This window comes from Natrix helvetica (genome assembly GCF_964273705.1).
Source record: "Natrix helvetica genome assembly, chromosome: Z".
In the NCBI taxonomy this organism is placed as follows: Eukaryota; Metazoa; Chordata; class Lepidosauria; order Squamata; family Natricidae; genus Natrix; species Natrix helvetica.
Genome location: NC_138554.1, coordinates 24,185,255 through 24,205,570, shown reverse-complemented (window position 1 = coordinate 24,205,570; position 20,316 = coordinate 24,185,255). Strand labels below are relative to the sequence as shown.

The window sequence follows — 20,316 nt, the reverse complement described above, 5'->3', positions numbered from 1 at the left end:
CAGGCACAAGGGTGGTGTGGGGATGTTCAATTCTTCTCTGCCATCTAGCGACCAATAGTTGTTCATGTTGAACCAAGTCTCTGGAGAGCACCCTATAGAGGGGAGAGACCAGGGGTGAAATGCTTTGAAGTCTGCTACTGGTTTGCTTCACGCGTGCATGCGTGCCAAATGCATGCTTTACACACATGCACACTGCAGGCACTATCACGTAGCTCCAACAATCAGCTGTGTGACAATCAGCCAATTGTCGCACAGCTGATTGTCGGAATGTTAAAAAAAATGCTACCGGTTCGGGCGAACCAATAGCATTTTTTTACAACTGGTTCAGGCAAACCAATACAAACCAGTAGCATTTCACCCCTAGGAGAGACCCCTTTGAAAAAAAACAGGATTTCCCCATCACTCCAAGCAGAATTTCCCGGATGACAGTGCCTAGAGTCCAAAATGTTGGAATTAATCCAGCACCAATTGGCCAATTCTGGTGGGAATCAGTTGAGCCCTTCTTATTTCCTCCACTCCCTGGTCATATTGATTCCTAACACAAACTATTTGACAGGAATTGCAATCATCAGGAGGAAGAAAGGGAGAGAGAAAAGAAAATGGCTACCATTTTCTTTTAGGATATCTAGAACTGAAGAAAAAAGAACTACAATCAACCTGCCTTCTATAGAACACCTATATATTGCACGGGTCAGAAGGAGGGTTGAGATGATATCTACAGACCCCCTCACATCCTGGACATTAGCTATTTCAACTTCTCTCCTCAAGTGCCGAAAAGGGAGCACTTCGTGCATGCTTGTCTGGGCTGCAACAAGGAAGAGGAGCTGCCCAGGGGGCATGCACACACTGGAAAATGAACTTCCAGTCTCCAGGGTGCACATGCGTGCTGGCCAGCAAGTCTTCTGATTATTGCTGTATATGCGCACGTACCAATCGGCTGGCTGGCACGCATGCTCATGCTGGAAAATGGAAGACCAGCTCTTCTGGTTTCAACACTGCCGCACGGACAAAGGCCAGCTGAGTGATGTGCGTGCATTTGGGCCAGAAACCTGAAAGAGGAACGGCGATGACGTGCATGCCGGGTGACATGTGCTTCGCGTGCCACATCAGGCATGCATGCCATAGGTTCACCATCATGGCTATAGGATGTTGCATGCCAAAACAACTAGAGACAGAAACAGTTTTTTCCCCTCGTGCCATCACTCCACTGAGTATTATTATTATTATTATTATTATTATTATTATTATTATTATTATTATTATTCTCATCTTCTCTACCAACCCCTTCTTTTTGGTTTATTATGTGGTTAATCTTTGGTGAGATTCACAGCCTTTGGGGCTGGTTGGTAGCTCAACAGCTCAAGTCCTAACTAAGGAACTGTTAAGGTAACGTCGAAGGATATAAGCTGTTCCAAGTAGGGCGGTTTTTTGTAGAATCAGAATGTTCAAATCTGATAAATTTAAAATTTCCAAATAGCGAGGTAGTCCTTTAGGTATTGTTCCAAGGGCTCCAATTACAATCGGGACAACAGACAATTTCTTTTTCCACAGTCGCTCAACTTCAATTTGCAAGTCCCGATACTTTGTGATTTTTTCTTGCTGTTTTTCTTCAATTCGTGCATCTCCAGGTATTGCAATGTCAATGAACCATACTTTTTTCTTTTCAACTATTGTTATGTCAGGTGTGTTGTGGGCCAAGTGCCTGTCAGTCTGGATTCTGAAGTCCCAGAAGATCTTGACTTTCTCATTCTCTAAAACCTTCTCAACCTGATGGTCCCAGTGGTTTTTGCTGTACTCAAATCCAAACTTTTGGCACAATTTCCAGTGAATAATCTTAGCAACGTGGTCATGGTATTGTAGGTAGTCAGTTTGTGAAATTTTGCTGCACCCACTGATCAAGTGGTCGACTGTCTCGTCTTTCTCATTACAAAGGCGACATTTGCTGTTGGTGGTAACATGTTGAATTTTTGCCTTCATGTAGTTTGTGGCTAAGGTTTGTTCTTGAGCTGCCAAAATAAAGCCTTCTGTTTCTTTTTTCAGTGCTCCTGATCTTAACCAGTTCCAAGTTAGCTTTTGGTCAGCTTTACCTTCAATACTTTTCAAGTATTGGCCATGCATAGCTTTGGTTTTCCAATTTTCAGTTCGCTTCTCAATTCAGCTTTTGACTTAGTTGTCTTTAAAAGGCCTCCTTTATTTACTTCTTTAATCATTGGTTCTTCACTTTTCTGGATGTAATCATTCAAGCTGTGTTTTTCTTCTTCCACAGTCTGTTTTACTTGTAGGAGTCCTCGACCACCCTCTGCTCTTGGTAGATATAATTGGTCAACATCACTTTTAGGGTGCAAAGCATGATTTATTGTCATAAGCTTCCTTGTTTTTCTGTCCAAATTGTCCAACTCCAACTGGGTCCAGTCAATTATTCCTGCAGAGTATCGAATCACAGGTATAGCCCAGGTATTTATGATGTTTCCTCCATTCAATTTGGACTTTAAAATCTTGCGAATTCGTCGAATGTACTTGGCTGAAGTTAATTCCTTGACTTTATTATGCATTAAGTCAGAGGCCTCTAAAATCCCCAAGTACTTGTAGCCTTCTTCTGGTTTTACTGCCTTTATCATTTCTTCATTCTCAACTTCTATTCCATCATCTTCTATGACCTTGCCTGCTTTGGTTGCCATTGTTGCACATTTGTCAATTCCAAACTGCATACCTATATCTTGGCTAAATTCTTTTGTGCTTTCAATTAATAAACTCAGTTCAGCGTTTGTTTTACCAAACAGCTTCAAATCATCCATGTACACGAAGTGCAAGATTTTCAGTCCTTTCTTTGCAAGTTTGTATCCACAGTTCATCTTCTTCAAAATGATTGTCAGTGGTATCATTGAGAGTATAAAAAGTAGGGGTGAAAGGGAATCACCCTGGAAAATGCCTCGTTTAATTTCAACTTCACCCAGTTCTTCTTCATTAGCTATAAGCTTCGTTTTCCAGAGGTTCATTGAAGTTTCCATGAATTTTTGTATGTTGCTGCTAATGCCAAAGATTTTCAGGCATTTCTTGATCCAGCTATGGGGAACTGAATCAAACGCTTTCTTATAGTCTATCCAAGCCATGAACAGGTTGGTTCGTCTTTTCTTTGAATTCTTTAGGATTAGCTTGTCAATCAGCAGTTGGTCCTTTGTTCCTCTTGAATTTTTGCAGCATCCTTTCTGTTCTATAGGAAGCAAGTTATTTCTTTCCAAGTATCCATAAATTTGGTTTGCAATAATACCAGTAAGGAGCTTGTATGTTGTTGGCAAACAGGTGGTTGGCCTATAGTTTCCAGGGTCCATTCCTTTTTCTTTATCTTTTTGGATCAAAAATGTCCTTCCAGTTGTCATCCATTCATCATTTTCAGGTGATTATTATTATTATTATTATTATTATTATTATTATTATTATTATTATTATTATTATTATTATTATTATACGATTGTATCACAGCGGCCAGTTGTTTCGCCGGATTTGGCATTGATTACTAGTCGGGCCCCACCCAGGGGCCTAGGACATCATAACATATTTTCGTAATATACGTGCAGATCCAAGCAGTGCAGCTTTTTGCATTTGACTGATGATGATTTTGTCAAGTTTTAACTGTTTTAAATGTAATTCCAGTGCTTTTGGAATAGCACCCAGTGTACCGATTACCAGCAGTGGTAATTCCAGTGGTAATCGGCACACTGGGAGCTATTCCGAAAGCACTGGAATTACATTATTATTATCATCATCATCATCATCATCATCATCATCATCATCATCATTATTATTATGTTGCTTTGCATGTACATTGAGAGCTTCTGTACCGAAGACAAATTCCTTGTATGTGTAATCACACTTGGCCAAATAAAGTATTCCATTCTTTTCATAAGTCTAGGTAACATCAATGCCAGAAGCAAGAGGAAAGGGCAAGCAGAATAAGCAGTATTGCCTCTAGATGTCGGTGGAGATTCTCAATCATCCAGGTCATGGTTGTCCCACAGGTGCTTTTTTCCAAATAGCAACTGGACTTTCTTGTTTTTTGGTTGAAAACATTCGCTTCTCATCCAAGAAACGTCTTCAGTTCTAACTCAGCTCCGTTAGTACTGAAGAAGCTTCTTGGATGAGATACAAAACATTTTCAAACAAAAAACAAACAAACCAGAAAGTTTGGTTGCCTTTTGAGGGGGAAACCCCCCCCCACACACACATATGAGATATTGCCTCTAGAATTAGCTGGTACCTCTGAATATGGACCCTAAGACAATAAGACCTAAAGTGTAGTCCTGTGAAGAATGTCGGGAAAGAAGCAGCAAGTTCAAATTGCACTTCTCTGGTGCAGGAGTACCAAGGAATGCTGAAGATCAGTAGTTTCAAGACATTTTCCAGGAGTAACTTTAACACTAACTCTACATTGCAATGCTGGCATTGAAGAGAAAGTGGTAGAAATCCATAAAACTGCTCCACAAAACTGTACTGATGTGTACTGCCCTGCACTGTAATCACCATCTGTCTAGGTCTGTGTTTCTATGCTACATGCTGTCTTGGCCAAGAAATGAAACTGAGTTTGGGGCTGTGCAGGAAACAGGATGTGCCCTTGATTTTCAGTGGCTCTTTGGCCATTTCTTGAGGACATCATCCAACCTACAGCTTGGGAGCACCATTGTGATCCAGAGCAAACGTTCTCCTCATTGAGAGGAATATAAACAATGCAGATGGGGAGCAGGGAACATTATCTCCCAAGGATAAATCTCCCCCCACAAAGCTAAACATGAAAGGCCTTTGGTTGGCCATAGAACAGTTGCAGAGATTGGACCACAATTCAAATGAAGCTTCTACAAACCACTACACTTAGACTTAACCTAGATGTTAGTAGAAGTGAGAGACCCCCCCCCTTTTTTTTTAACCCTGTGTTTCTCCTCCCAATCCCAACCTTTGTCTTCTCTGCTCTTCTTTAGGGTTGTCCCTGGTGGTGGGTTTGGTCCTGTACATCTCCAGCATCAATGACGAAGTGATGAACCGTCCCAGTGGTTCCGAGCAGTATTTCCAGTATCGCTATGGATGGTCCTTCGCATTTGCTGCGTCTTCTTTCTTGCTCAAAGAGGTACAGAAGAGAAATCAAAACCTTTCCATTCCCGCAGGCACCGCTCATTGTTAGACTTCACTTCGTATTTTATTGCTGAGTCAAAATGTAATTAGTTTTGTTTGGGCTCAGTGGGTTGTGTGAACACAATGAACCATGTGTCAGGCCATTTGCCGTTGTGACTTATAATATTTTCTAAAGTCCCTCACTTTGGCTTGTCTACATTGTTGTTGAATCAGCACACTAATTGGATGATTCTACGTGTTGCAAGAGAGGAAAAAGGTTCAGTTGTCAAAGTGCAATTTTAAAAAATCATGGCTCACTGCAATGTGTGAATCCAGTGTGCCTCAAAATAGCATTTTCCAGGCTGAGGGTCGGAGCAGAAGGAATTCCTTTCCTCCTCTACCTCCCAGATGGCTGGAAAAACCTCATGGGACGTAGCTGCCAGCAATCTCCACATTTGAACCGCAACAGGAAGGACTTCTGAACAATGCTGGACAGCATTTTAGAATCAGACCTGTGAACTGTAAGATGAACCCCACGGTGTCTTAAGTCGTTCTCTCCTGCCACAGTCACTTTGAGGCTAACAATAGGTCCACAAGCATGTCTTCATTTGTATCACGCCATTGCAGTGATGGTGAACCTTTTTTGCACTTTGAAAAGATCATGTGGAAATGTCACACACACACACACACTCATTGGAACTGCGCTCTGGAAAAGCCGGACTTCCGGGTTCTAGCATGCATGCGCACCCAGTGATCAGCAGGCCAGTGCGCATGCGCATGCCGGTTTTCGGCACTGCCAGGTGCATGAAGGGATCACACTCCAGAAAAACCAAACTTCCAGGTTCTGATGCACATGCGCACCTGATAATCAGCTGGCTGTCGCACATGCACACAGTTTTCGGCACTGCCACACACATGAAGGACAGCTGATCATCGTGCACATATGTGTGCCAGAAACCTGGAAGACAAACAGGCAAGACTTCATGTGCTGGACGACATGGCTTCATGTGCCACTTTGGCCTTAGGTTTGCCAACACGCCACTATTGCATTGTTTTTTTAAAAAAAGAATTGTATTTGTTTTTAAACATTTATAGGGAAGGGTAGGTCGATATACAAAAACTTTTGGCAGCTACATCTCTTTTACCACTTTCTAATATATCAACAATTACAATAATATTTCAAATACCTTTATTTTTGTGACCTGAGTCTTTTCAATATTGCTTCCTCCCCCCTGTCCTCTGGCGGAGCCACAGCCCCTCCCTCCCTCATATCTTGTGTATTATCACCTTTTTCACTACCTCTTATGGTTTCGTCCTCTAGGAGGGGACTGTGTTTTTTTCATGAAGGCCTCTGCCTCCACAGCTGAATTGATTCTAATTCTGTTTCCCTCCCAGATCAACATTCCTTCTGGCAATAACCATCTAAACCAAACTCCTTTATTATACAATTTATTTGATAAGGAGGAATACTTCCTCCTCTTATCTCTTATTTTTTTCAGAATTTGTTTAAGAATGGTAATTTCTTTATCTTTATATTTTAGTGGTTCCCCCCCTTTGGGCTCCCAAAACCTCATCCCTCGTGATCTTCCTAAGAAATTTAATGTGGACTTCTCTTGGAACATTATGTGTTCTGGCATATTCTGAATTGATTCTATAAACCAGGTCCATATCCCACCACAACTGTTCTTTATCTCTCTTAATGTATTCTGCTAAGATTGTACACATAGTATCCTTAAGATCTTCATCTTCTGTCTCGGGTAGGTTCTGGAATCTGAGAAAAAGGGACATTCTTTCAAGTTCCATCTTTACCATGAAGTTTTCCAATTCTCTATTCCCCTTCTGAGTTGCTTTCACGTCCTCCCTCAACCCAACCATGCCCTCCTCCAGTACACCAACCCTCTGTTTATTTTCTGTTGTTTGCTGCTGTACATCTCTGAGTTGTTCTTTAAAATCTGTCAGCTCTTTTTTCAGTTCTTCTTGTCCCTTCATAATAGCCTGGAACGTTTGGGTAACTGATAAGTCCTTTGAACTCTCTCCAGCCCCTTCTTGTTGTAAGAATGATGACATTTTTGTCTGTTGGGTCGTTGGGCTGGATGTAGAGGAGGTGGGTGCCGAAGCTACCTTACCCGGCGGTGGTTTTCTAGGCCCCATTTGTTAAGTTCAGAGATAAGTGTAAGTCTTATACAAAAGAAATGGTGTCTGTGGAATGCGCAGCTGGGTGATGCCGAGGAGGCAGACAAGCCCAGAAGTGAATGTTAATCCTTAGTCACAGTTCAAGTCAAAAGAAGAAAATCAAATAATCCAAATCTAGAAAGACCACAAAACAGGGGGGGCTCCAGGAGACCTTCGGGAGGTAATAGTAATATAAAGCCAGAAATTCCTTCAAAGGTAGTTTCAAAAGGCTAGTTTCATTTATAAGAGCGAAGAAGAGGGAAGTGGGCCATCTTGGTTCCCTCTTTCACAGGGAACCAGGGAGCAAAGCATCCAAAGTTTCCATAAGGCTTTTAAAACCGCTCAGGAATCACTTCTTGCAATTGTGATGTAAATCTTTCTCGTAGTTAGTACAAGTGGGTAATTCAACGTTTTACTCTCTCACTCCATTCCGAGATCGAGAGATAGTCCAAATACCGCTTTAGCCGAGGGGGGTAAAAAAAACAACCCTCCAATCTTGCAACTTCAAATAGATTGAATCCACAACTTGCAAAAAGCTGTTGCTCATCAATTAAATGGTGTTAAAAGAGATTAGAGCAAACTTCTCACCTCCAGCACTTCTACTGCAACTTCTGATTGATTATTTCCTTCCGGAATCCATTTGGCAAAGGTGCAGGCAGCTGACGCTCCCCGCCTCCTGGGGCGAGACTGGAGACCCCCCCAACGGCTGCCGCCGCTTCCAGGAGCTCCAGCAAGCCGCCGTATGGCAGGTGGTCCCTCCAAGACCCCCTGTGCTCCTAAAAGGAGCCCACCGGAGAGACGAACAGCGGACGGCAACATCTGTCGCCTCTGGGGACCGGAAGTAATCTGCCACTATTGCATTGTTGTTCCTCTTTTGCCTTTAGAAGACAACATACAGAATATGTCGCCACTCTGGTTCATTTCAGGCAAATTTGTAGCATCCTGGATACCACAGTGGGTAGCTTGTGATGAGATGAGATGGGTTCCTGTCCACTAGGCCTGTCATCCTCAGTTTGTTGTTGTTGTTGTTGTTGTTGTTGTTGTTGTTGTGACCGTTCCTTCCAAGAGAAATGGTAGGTATGAAGATACAGGAAATCCTAACGTACGGCCAATTGCTTAGTCATCATTTGAATTTACAACGCATCACCCCTGGTTCTGAAGTTCTGGCAGCCACCACTGCATTTTGGACACTGGACAACAGGACTGTATGTACAGACTCCCAGGGCCACATGGCCACATTTTATAATGCTTTTGCCAAAAACCTGGCATTTACTTCCGGATTTCAATAAAACTAGCCCATAGGGGGAACCATTGGTTTGCTTAATGATTGTAATATTCACTTAACACAAAAAGGTTGGAAAATCGGGTGGTCACATGAGCGACTTTAAGACTGGCATGACTTACGACTGTGATGGGCAGATTCCTTTTAACTTGCAAAGCCCTGTGTTTTTCTTTAATCTTGTAAGTCGATTGCTCAATTTTCCTCAGGGAAAGAATAATATCTTTAAATGCTGAGACTGACAAGTGCATAGAGAAATGGATGCAGAGTAATTTTTAAAAGGGCAGCCAAAATGTTTAATTTAAGGAACTTACGTGGCTGTCTATCTCAATAGCAAACTGAAGTGGCTTATAATGAACAATGCAGGTAGTCCTTGTCTTACGACCACAGCTGAGCCCCAAATTTCTGTTGCTAAGTAAGACGGCTGTTAAGTGAGTTTGCCCGGTTTTATGATTTTTCTTGCCACAGTTGTTAGTTGAATCACTGCCGTTTTTATAGTTAGTAACATTTAACAGTTATGTCTATCTGGCTCCCTTATTGACTTGGCTTGTCAGAAGGTCGCAGAAGGTGAGGATCACGTGACCCCGGGACATTTCCACCGTCATAAATATGAATCAATTGCCGAGCATCTGAATTGTGATCAGGGGGATGCTGCAACGGTCATGTCACTTTTCCCCCCAGTACCATTGTAACTTTGAACATGATGGCGAACCTATGGCTCGCGTGCCCTTGGAGTGGCACTCGGAGCCACATCACCTGGCATGTGCGGCGTCACCCATTCCTCTTTTGGGTTTCTGGTGCACATGTGCGCACGACGATCAGCTGGCCTTCATGGGTGCGCCAGTGCCGGAAACTGGAAGAGCTGGTCTTCCATTTTCCGGCGTGAGCATGTGCTCCGGCCAGCTGATCATCTCCTGCACATGCCCACCAGTAACCGGAAGACTAACGTGCATGCCGGAAACCGGAAGTTCGTTTTCTGGAACATGCATGCCCTCTAGGCAGCTCCTCTTCTGGGTTGTGGCCCCGATGGGCACACTTGTATATGCACACGTGTAGGCCAATGTTTGGAATAACAGAATAATAAGAGTTAGAAGGGACCTTGGAGGTCTTTTAATCTAACCCCTTGCTCAACCCTTTACCATTTCAGACAAAATGGTTGTCCGGTCTCTCCTTAAAAACTTCCAGTGTTGGAGCACCCACAACTTCTGAAGGCAACTTCTGCTCCTCTGATTAATTGTTCTGACTGTCAGTAAGTTTCTCCTTAGTTCTAGGTTGCTTCTCTCCTTGATTAGATTCCATCCATTGCTTCTTGTCCTGCCTTTAGATGCTTTGGAGAATAGATTGATACCCCCCCCCCCTTCTTTGTGGCAGCCCCTTAAATATTGGAAAAAGAGCCACCTCATAGGGATGCCTTGAATTTCAGGTGGGAGACTATTCCAAAAGTCTGGGGCAGATATAGGGAAGGTGCACCTTTGATGTTCCGTCAAATGACAGCTACTAAGGGGCGGGAACTGGAGTGTGTTCCCTCTGTTTAACTAGTGCAGTGATGGCTAATCTTTTTGCGTGCACCCATCATGCAATGTGCGTGCACCACCACCACCCCGTGTTCCTACTGCCCCCTGGTCATGTGTGCAATCCCCCTGTGCTCCCCCCAATTTGCGCATGACTCCCTGCATGTGACCCACTGCTGCGCATGCGTGGCAGAGACCCCCAAACCAGCTGGCCCAACGGTAGGCACGCATGCATGCGCAGTGGAGCTGAGCTGGGGCAATGGCTCATGTGCCCGCAGAGAGGGCTCTGTGTGCCACCTGTGGCACGCATGCCATAGCTTTGCCATCACGGATATAGTGGGATAGGCAGACACTTGCAGGGAGAAGTGGTTCTGCAAATAACCTGGCCCTGTGCTACACAGAGCTTTATAGGTGATAACCAGCAGGTTGAATTGCAGCTAAAAAGCAAATTGTAACCAGCGCAGCTCACACAGCAATACAAGTAATACTCAAATTACAACCATTCATTTAGACATGAAGTTACAGTGGGCCTTGAAAACAGTTACTTATGGACCAATCCTTCTATTTAAGACCATTGCAGCATCCCCACGGTCACATTACCAACAGGAGTAACATGGGTGAACTGCAGGGCACCCAGAAGTATATGCACCACTGCACCATTGGCCAGTTGCAGATAGTCTTCCAGATAGTCTTCAAGGGTAGCTCCACGTTAACGCAATGCAGTCATTGAATGAAGTGACTTAAGGCGTGAATGACAGTGAGGAAGGAAATGTAGAAATATATTTCAAAGAGGGATACGTCTGAGAATGGGAATCTCCGGTGGTCGCAATAGTTTCAATGTTTTTTTTAAAAAAAAGAAACGGGGGGATTTTCACCGCTGTTTGATTTGATTCTGAGTACCTTGATTTGATACCTTCAATTTCTGTTATTGGTGAGAAATGCTATCAAATTTCATACAAAAAAATAAATTTTTGCCTATCCCAATTATTCCTGTCCAAACCAAAGCAAATAGAAAGAAGAAAAATGATGTTTTGAGCATCCAAAGATATTGACCTCCCCTGGATGTTCCTTCAAACTGTATGAACTTAGAACATTAAAATATTCATCTAGAAACAGCATTTACCTTGAAAATTGAATTAAGAAGATTTCTTTAAAAAAAAAAATATTTAGCAGAAAATGAGGACAATATTAGACCTTTACTTTTAAGGATGGTCTCAAAGAGTGAATCCTTTTGCCCCCTACTGGTTAAATACAGGTAGTCCTAGACTTACAACCACAATGGAACTCAAAATTTCTGCTGCTAAGTGAGATGGTTGTTAAGTGAATTTTGCCCCGTTTTACAATCTTTCTTGCCACAGTTGTTAAGTGAATCATTGCAGTTGTTAGTAACAAGGTCGTTAAGTGAACCTGGCTTCCCCATTGACTTTGCTTGTCAGAAGGTTGCCAAAGGGGATCACATGATTATCCTGGGGACACTGCAACCATCAAGCATCCAAATTTGGATCACATGACTATGGGGCTGCCCCAACAGTTGTAAGTGTGAAAACGAGTCCTAAGTTGCTTTTTAATGTGCTATTGTAACTTTGAATGGTCATTTAATGAACTGTTGCAAGTTGGGTTTTTGCATTGATGTTTATGGGCAGCAGGATGTTTAAAATGTGAACAAGGAGATCGCATTTGCAGAAAATAACATGGTCCTTTATGTCCCGATTTCTGTGTCCCTCGGTCCTCTTTTTCAGAAGAAAGGTTGTATAGCTAGTCCTCCTCTTTGTTTTGATCGAGGCTTCCCAAGAGCCTGAAGCAAACTCCTTGACCTGACAAAAAGCCCTTTTATTAATTCTGCTCATTCACATCCAGCAAAGTCTTTCGAGGGAGAATTTACAGTCACAGACCTTATCTGGCTTGGAGAGCTTCCAGGCCAATATCTGCAAAACTTGGCAAGGAGTCTCGGAGAGTCAATTAAGCAAATTAATTGTCTCCTGCAAACTCCACTCCCCTTTCGCTCCTCTTTTATTTCCTCTGGGAGGGGCCATTCATCATCCACCTGTGGCCTTACTTCCAAGTTGACCCATGTTCTTTAGCTGTTCGCTTTGGCTACTCTGCACATGCGCACACTGGGAACAGGCTCCAGCTGTTCCTCTGCCTCACTGATGTCTGACTCAGAAGGCAGCTGAAAACTGTCAGATGGCCCTGGCTCCACCTCTGTCTCCGACAAAGAACCCTCATCAGAGCCTTCCCCAGGCTCCAGAATTGGCCCATGTTCCTCCCCAACCTCCTCACTGTCTGAGTTTGCTGCCAGCTCTGCTGGTGGGCCCCAACACTCTTATGACCAGTGAGTTATGTAGTGACTGTTCAGAGTTACAATGGGCCTTCTGAGTTGTGGGTACTTACAATCTAGTTTGGAAATTCCGACAGCTGCCCATCTGCCTGTGATCACATGAATGTATGTTAGGTACTCAACTGCTGGCCCACATTCATGGCCACACATAGCATCCCGTGATCTCATTACCATGTTTTGCAATGTCTGCCAAAAACTGGCACATACTTCTGGCTTTCAGCAAAACTGCTCCATAGAAAACCATTGATTTGATTAACAACTGCAGTGTTCACTTAACGACTGCTGCAGAAAAGGTCATAACATCGGGCCGGTCATGTGGGTAGCCCATTTTATGGCCTTTGTGACTTACGACCATGATGGGCAGACTCCATTACATTCTTAAGTTGAGGACCTCTTGTAATCCTCTACAGAGGCAGGCGATCCAAGAACAAGTGTTCCAAAGGTCCTTTTTAGGAGGCAAGTGTACTTTCTTGTTCTTACTTTGAAGACGTTTCACTTCTCACACAAGAAGCTTCTTCAGCTCTGAATGGATGATGGTGAATGGAAGGATTTATACTCCTTACAGATCCCTGGTCATTTGATGAATCATCAGCACCACTCAGGTGACCCTGAGGACACAGAAAAACTTCCAAGTGCTTCAACAACCTTCTAAAAGGATGCAAATGACCAGCTGTCTGCAAGAAGTATAAATCCTTCCATTCCCCACCATCCAGTCAGAGCTGAAGAAGCTTCTTGGACAAGAAGTGAAAAGTCTTCAAAGAAAAAAACAAGGAAGTACACTTGCCTCCTGAAAAACACCTTTGGGACAACCATGACTGAGAATCTTTATAGACCTAAGAACGAGGAGGGCCATGTTGACATCTGTTTGTTTGTTTTATCATACTAATTTTGCAAGTCTCCATCCTGTTTCTCCCATAGAACAAGTTAAGCTGATTGCTTGGAATACCTGACTCTCTGCTGCAGCCTCTCTTCTTAATGCCACTTTATGTCTTCTAGAGGCTGCCTGTATAGGACAAATTCTGTTCATCACAGCAAAATCATATTCTGGCAATTTTCCTCTTTGGGCAAACAATGTCCTTATCTTGTTCCCCATCCATTAAGTCATTGCTAGCTGTACCCATCTAATAGTATTATCTCTCTTGTTCCAAAAGCATCCAGCAACAGTACCCTTAAGGCGTACAAGACAAGCCGTGACCCATTGGGTCATCCTTTCAAAGATATTTCCTTACCTAAAGAGAGAAACAGAATGACCACAGGCAGGCAAAATAATAAAAAGAACAAGAGCAACCTCTGAATTCCCGCTGGCTTCCCCAATTGGGCTTCCTTGTGAGAAACTGGCAGGGAGCATTGGAAACAATGATTGCACAATTTCTTTTTTCCACATTCACTTTTCCTTCCCCTTTTATTCCTCTGCACTTTTTAAATCTTAATTTTTAATACATTTCTTTATTTTGCAGTTGTATCATATAATCTTTAATAAAATTATTGGGGGGAGGACAAACCAAGATCACGTGATCACAAATAATTGCAGAGATGCCATGGTGGCTTTAACTTGCCAATACATATTCTAGACAAAAACAAAAACAGAATAACAGAGTTGGAAGAGACCTTGGAGGTCTTCTAGTCCAACCCCTTGCCCAGGCAGAAAACCCTATACCAGGGGTCATCAAACTTGGCAACTTTAACACTTGTGGACTTCTGGGAGTTGAAGTCTACAAGTCTTAAAGTTCCAAGTTAGAAGACCTCTGCCCTATACCGTTTCAGACAAATGGCGATCCAACATCTTCTTAAAAACTTCCAGTGTTGGGGCATTCACAACTTCTGGAGGCAAGCTGTTCCACTGATTAATTGTTCTAACTGTCAGGAAGTTTCTCCTCAGTTCTAAGTTGCTTCTCTCCTTGATTAGTTTCCACCCATTGCTTCTTGTTCTGCCCTCAGGTGCCTTGGAGAATAGTTTGACTCCCTCTTCTTTGTGGCAACCCCTGAGATATTGGAACACTGCTATCATGTCTCCCCTAGTCCTTCTTTTCATTAAACTAGATACATCCAATTCCAGCAACTGTTCTTTATATCTTTTAGACTCCAGTTCCCTAACTAGTGTGAAGATCTTTGAAATTTCAATTATATGGGACTAATGGGTCTTGGATTTTGTATTTAAGTTAGTGGATTTGGGGTACCCAGATTCAAAAATGTTTGCATTATGATGCATAGTTCAGACTAATTGAAGGTTACAGGCAAACAGACAGAAGAATTTTAACAGTGTATAGGGGAATCCTCAACCTGACCACAATTAAGCTCAAAATTTCTGTTGCTAAGTGAGACAGGTGTTAAGTGAGTCTTCCCCCCCCCCCATTGTATGGCCTTTCTTGCGACAGTAATATGGCAAGTAACCATGTTTGTTTAGTGTAGTAGTAGTAACATAGTAGTTTAGTAAATCTGGTTTGCCCATTAACTTTGCTTGTCCGAAAGTCAAAAAAGGTGATCACACGACCCTAAGACACTACAATCATCATAAGTACGAGTCAGTTGCCAAGCGTCTAAATTTTGATCATGTGACCATGGGGCTGCTACAATGGTCATATATGTGAAAAATTGTCATAAGTCACTTGTTTCAGTGCCCTTGTAACTTTGAATGGTCACTAAATGAATTTTAAGTTGAGAACTACCCTTTACCTCGGAGGCAGAACCTGCTCACCTGTTTTGGAGATGATCATAAATATGTTTTGCTAATGTTGGGGAGGCCACTTGCTCACTCTAGTCACAACAGTGGCCATATCTGTCCCTCTTTTCAGACATGTCCCTCCAACCCTCCTTCCCCCTTGCACACAAACACACACACACACACACACACACATTCTTTCTGACACCAGAGTGTTTCCTGGCTTCAAACAAGATAGAAGAGAGGACAGCAGAATCCCAAAATTTCATTTCAGGGAGAAGAAAACCTGTTTTTCACTACTTCTAACAGTATTCTAAAACAGTGCTCCCCAACCTTTTTATCGCCGCGGACCAGTAAATGTTTGATAATTTTTCCATGGCCCACTTGTTTTGATTTAATAATTTTAATTTAATTGTATTTAAACATGCCTTCAAAATAAAATACAGCTACACCAAAATGTCACAAATGTCACCTAAGACAACAACGAAATCAGTATTATTTGAAACTCAAAGTTATGTTTCTTCAAGGTACTCGCTTAATTAAAAGTGTTATATAATGACAGTATCACTTAACAACGCTCCTGCTTAGCAACCAAAATGTTTGCTCAGGAACTCTGGCATTGAAGTGTGCAAGTCTTAAAGCTGTCAAGTTGCAAGACCCTTTGCACCCCTAACCCTTTAGGAAAAAAAAACCCAGGGTCTTCAAACCTGACAGCTTGAAGACTTGTGGACTTCAACTCCCAGAATTCTGAGAGTGATTGATGCCCTTGGTGGACTTCAATTCTCAGAATTCTGGGAGTTGAAGTCCACCAGTCTTAAGAGCCAATTTTGCAGATCCCTGGGCAAAATTGGCTCTTAAGACTGGTGGACTTCAACTCCCAGAATTCTGAGAATTGAAGTCCACCAGTCTTAAAACAGCCCCAAGAAGCAAGGAGGGAGAAAAAGAGACGGAGGCCAAGGAGCTTCTCCCCCGCCCCCCGCAAAAATCTTATCAGGGAGCCGGCGGGCAGTATCAAATTAGCTGATCACGCGGCATGCATGGAAAGCGAGGTTTGACCGGGTGGGGCATTGAAACTCCAGGGCTAATTCCCCATGAGAACTGTTGCCTCTGAAGTGATATTTTGCTCCAATGCAATATTTTGAAACTTTAAGCACCCCTTTCCCTTTTTTCTTTTCAACCCACAATGATTAGGGAGGATCCTGAAGTCGGGCGGGGCTGAGAAGCGAGGCGGCAGAAAAAGAAACGGAGGCCAAGGAGCTTCCCCCCCGCCCCCTCCCAGCAAAAATCTAACCGGGGAGCCGGGCGGGCAGTAGCAAATTAGCCGATCACGCCGCCCGATCACGCGGCGTGATCAGCTAATTTGCTACTGCCCGCCCGGCTCCCTGGTTAGATTTTTGCTGGGAGGGGGCGGGGGGGAAGCTCCTTGGCCTCCGTTTCTTTTTCTGCCGCCTCGCTTCTTGGGGCTGTTTTAAGACTGGTGGACTTCAATTCTCAGAATTGTGGTGAGGGAACAGTGGTGAGGTTTGCCTTTTGGCCAATCAGGAAGCGGAAGTTCCTCGGGCAGCCCGGTGCCGATTGATTCACGGACCAGCACCGGTCCGTGGCCCGGGGTTTGGGGAACAAGGTTCTAAAAGATATATTTACCATAAGAGGCAGCACTTCTGCTTCTTCCCTATACAATGTCTAATAATGAACGTTGCTTCTTTGCAAGTTTCCTTCAACCAGGCTGCTTCAATCGCTTTCTCAATGCCCCCCCCCAACACACACACACACACACACACACACCAACAACAATAACAATCTGTTCAGGGAGTGGTTCCTTAGGAACTTACCACAATCAGTTCTGCTCTACAGGATCTAGTGATTGGCACAGTCATGGCATTTTCCTCTCTGGGGATCTTTCTCCTTGTTGTCTTCCCTTTTAGTTCTTTGTTTCATACTGTTTTAACTTGAGAGAACCCCAACGGAATGTGGGGAGACACAATTTAAAGTTGCCAATGAGAGTCAAGTAAGGTTGACCAGATTAAGAGACAAACACAAAGTGGATCTAAAACTAATTTTATTAGAACTATAACAGGATCTTGAAAGTGTCAGTGTGCTCTTCTGAGAATTGTTGTTGTTGTTATTTGGTCATACTGTCAATCAGATGTTCAGACTGGAATTGCATCTTTATCCACATACACAATCACTCCATGCACGTGTGGAAACGTATGACTAGTTTCCCACCCACCCCAATTACTTGCATAGGGATTATTCTTTATACTATTTATGATGTTATGTTGTATTTTTTTGTCATGGATTGCACCAGTGAGGCTAAAGCCAATTTCGTTGTATACATAATGTACAATGACAATAAAGGCTATACTATACTATACCAAGACCTTCCCAAGGTCCTGGCAGAGGGAAGACAATCATTCATTTAGTGTCTGTTTGAAGCTACAGTGGCACTGAAAAAAAGTGTCTTATGATCAATCCTCAACCTTACAACCATGATAGAATCCCCACAATTGCAGGATCAAAATTGAGGTGCTTTGCAACCAGCATGGATTTGTCATGGTTTCAGCATCCAAAGGTCACATGATCACCATTTGCGGCCCTCCCAGCCAACCAGCTCCCAACAAGCAAAGCCAACGGGGAGAGCTGAATTTACTTAACAACTATGTGATTCACTTAACAACGGTGGCAAAAAAGCTTATGAAATCAGGTGTGGTAGCCACTTTCTTTAGCAATGAAAATTCTTGCCCAATTCTGTCAAGGACAATCTGTACAAAGAAAATTATACAATACAATAATACAATACAATACAATACAATACAATACAATACAATACAATACAATACAATACAATACAATACAATACAATAATACAATACAATAATACAATAGTAGAGTTGGAAGGGATCTTGGAGGTCTTCTAGTCCAACACCCTGCCTAGGCAGGAAACCCTATACCATTTCAGACAAATAGCTATCCAACATCTTCTTAAAGACTTCCAGTGTTGGGGCATTCACAACTTCTGGAGGCAAGCTGTTCCACTGATTAATTGTTCTGTCAGGAAATTTCTCCTCAGTTCTAAGTTGCTTCTCTCCTTCCACCCATTGCTTCTTGTTCTACCCTCAAGTGCCTTGGAGAATAGTTTGACTCCCTCTTCTTTGTGGCAACCCCCATATTGGAACACTGCTATCATGTCTCCCCTAGTCCTTCTTTCTCTTAAGCTAAACATACCCAGTTCCTGCAACTGTTCTTCATATGTTTTAGTCTCCAGTCCCCTAATCATCTTTGTTGCTCTTCTCTGCACTCTTTCTAGAGTCTCCACATCTTTTTTACATCGTGGCAACCAGAACTGAATGCAGTATTCCAAGTGTGGCCTTACCAAGGCATTATAAAGTGATATTAACACTTCACGTGATACATAGATATAACATGTTATCCCCATAGAATCTAAGGTTCACAACTACAGATATTCCTTAACTTACAGACAATTCATTTAGTGGCTGTTTGAAGCACTGAAAAAAGTGACTTATGACCATGTTTCACCCTTACAACCAATACAGTAGTCCCATGATCACGTGATCAGAATTTGGATGCTTGGCAACTGGCATGTATTTATGAAGGTTGCAGTATCCCAGAGTCATGCCATCCCCTTTTGCAACCTTCTGGCAATCAAAATGACTGAGGAAGCCAGATTCACTTAACACCCATGGTATTAATTTAACTCAGGGGTGTCCAAACTTGGGAACTTTAAGACTTGTGGACTTCAACTCCCAGAATTCCCCAGCCAGCATAGCTGGCTGGGGAATTCTGGGAGTTGAAGTCCACAAGTCTTAAAGTTCTCAAGTTTGGACACCCCTGATTTAACTACTGCAGTGATTCACTTAACAACTATGGCAAGAAGGTAGTAAAAGAGAAAGGTGTGAGGAATTCACTTAACAACTGACTCAATTAGCAACAGAAATGTTGGACTCAATTGTGATCATACAGTATAGTTGAGGGGTACCTGTGCAGTGAAAACTATTTGTCATTGTATTTTATTCTACCTAATTGCTCTCCAATCAGGAAGTGTCTCCAATCAGAGTTACTAATATTGGTGGTGTTTGTCTTGCCTTGTGTCTTTCATGATGGTCGACTGTTGTTTCTGTGTTCTAATCTCGACCCTTCCTTCTGTCACTACTCTGCAGGGTGCAGGTGTGATGTCCGTCTACCTCTTCACCAAACGTTACGCGGAAGAGGAAATGTATCGCCCACATCCGGCCTTCTATCGCCCTCGCTTGAGCGACTGTTCTGACTACTCGGGCCAGTTCTTGCACCCTGAAGTGTGGCACCGTGGGCGCAGCCCCTCTGACATCTCCAGTGATGTTTCCATCCAGATGACTCAGAACTACCCACCAGCCATCAAGTATCCCGAACATATGCACATATCAACATCACCTTGCTAGACCTGCCATAGAACATGGTGGACAAGGAGCCTGGCCTTTGCTTGTAGACTACATTGTCCAATTCCCCCCCAGCTCCCCGTCAGGCTGCCCTACTAATGGGGAGCTCATTCCTTTGAAGACCTTCTACCACCTGCTTTGCTATAAATGCCATATCTCTCTCTGTCTATCTATCTTACCTATCTCTCTCCCTCCTTCTCTCTCTCTCTCTCTCTCTTTCCCTTTCTCCCACTTCCTTCTTCTCCAGCTAGTGGGAGTCTTCCAAGCCACCTATGGAATTGCTGGTGTTCATGCTGGAAAACTGTTTTCATTTTTGGATTCTTCCAGGAAGCTTCGCCATCCAATGAAAAATTCTTCCTCACCCTTTCCTAACTTCCTGGTCCTCCACAGACCAGTAGAAGAAGCGGCACAAAGGAACATGTTTTCTACTCCTGCGATGCTGCCTCAAATGTTTTCTCCTTTCACCCAGAGAGTTGGAATTGCCATCAAGAATCAGTTCACCAAGCATGCTTCCCTCAACCTGCTCCCCAAAGATTTGACAAAAATGGGGTTGTTGAAACCATCTCTGCTTTTCAAATCTTGAGAGGAAGAATTACCAAATGCTGGGGATTTTTTTTTAATCAATTCTGATCGGAGAGGTTCAGTGCCCCCATCTTATCAAATTGCAGATAATTGCTTTACTCTTATTGGCGATGTATTTAGTTTCCTGACATCAAATGGCATCTTACTTTATTTTCCTCCATGCCAAAAACACCATTTCTTTATCCATCAGCAAACAGTAAATCTTACCATGTGTTAGTAAGAAATGACAGGTTATATATATA

General features: G+C 43.0%; 1 protein-coding gene across 1 annotated transcript in view; it reads left to right on the top strand.

Annotated features, from left to right (window-relative positions):
* The window catches only part of CACNG7 (calcium voltage-gated channel auxiliary subunit gamma 7), a gene marked incomplete at its 5' end in the record, with an annotated part of 43,193 nt that extends 23,325 nt beyond the window's left edge, over positions 1 to 19,868 (top strand). Inside the window, 2 exons of the mRNA XM_081970950.1 lie at positions 4,971 to 5,116; positions 19,238 to 19,868. Coding sequence (XP_081827076.1) covers positions 4,971 to 5,116; positions 19,238 to 19,495 — 404 coding nt within the window. The 3' untranslated portion in view covers positions 19,496 to 19,868. The remainder of the gene's footprint in view (positions 1 to 4,970; positions 5,117 to 19,237) is intronic.
* Between the last annotated feature and the right edge of the window lie 448 nt (positions 19,869 to 20,316).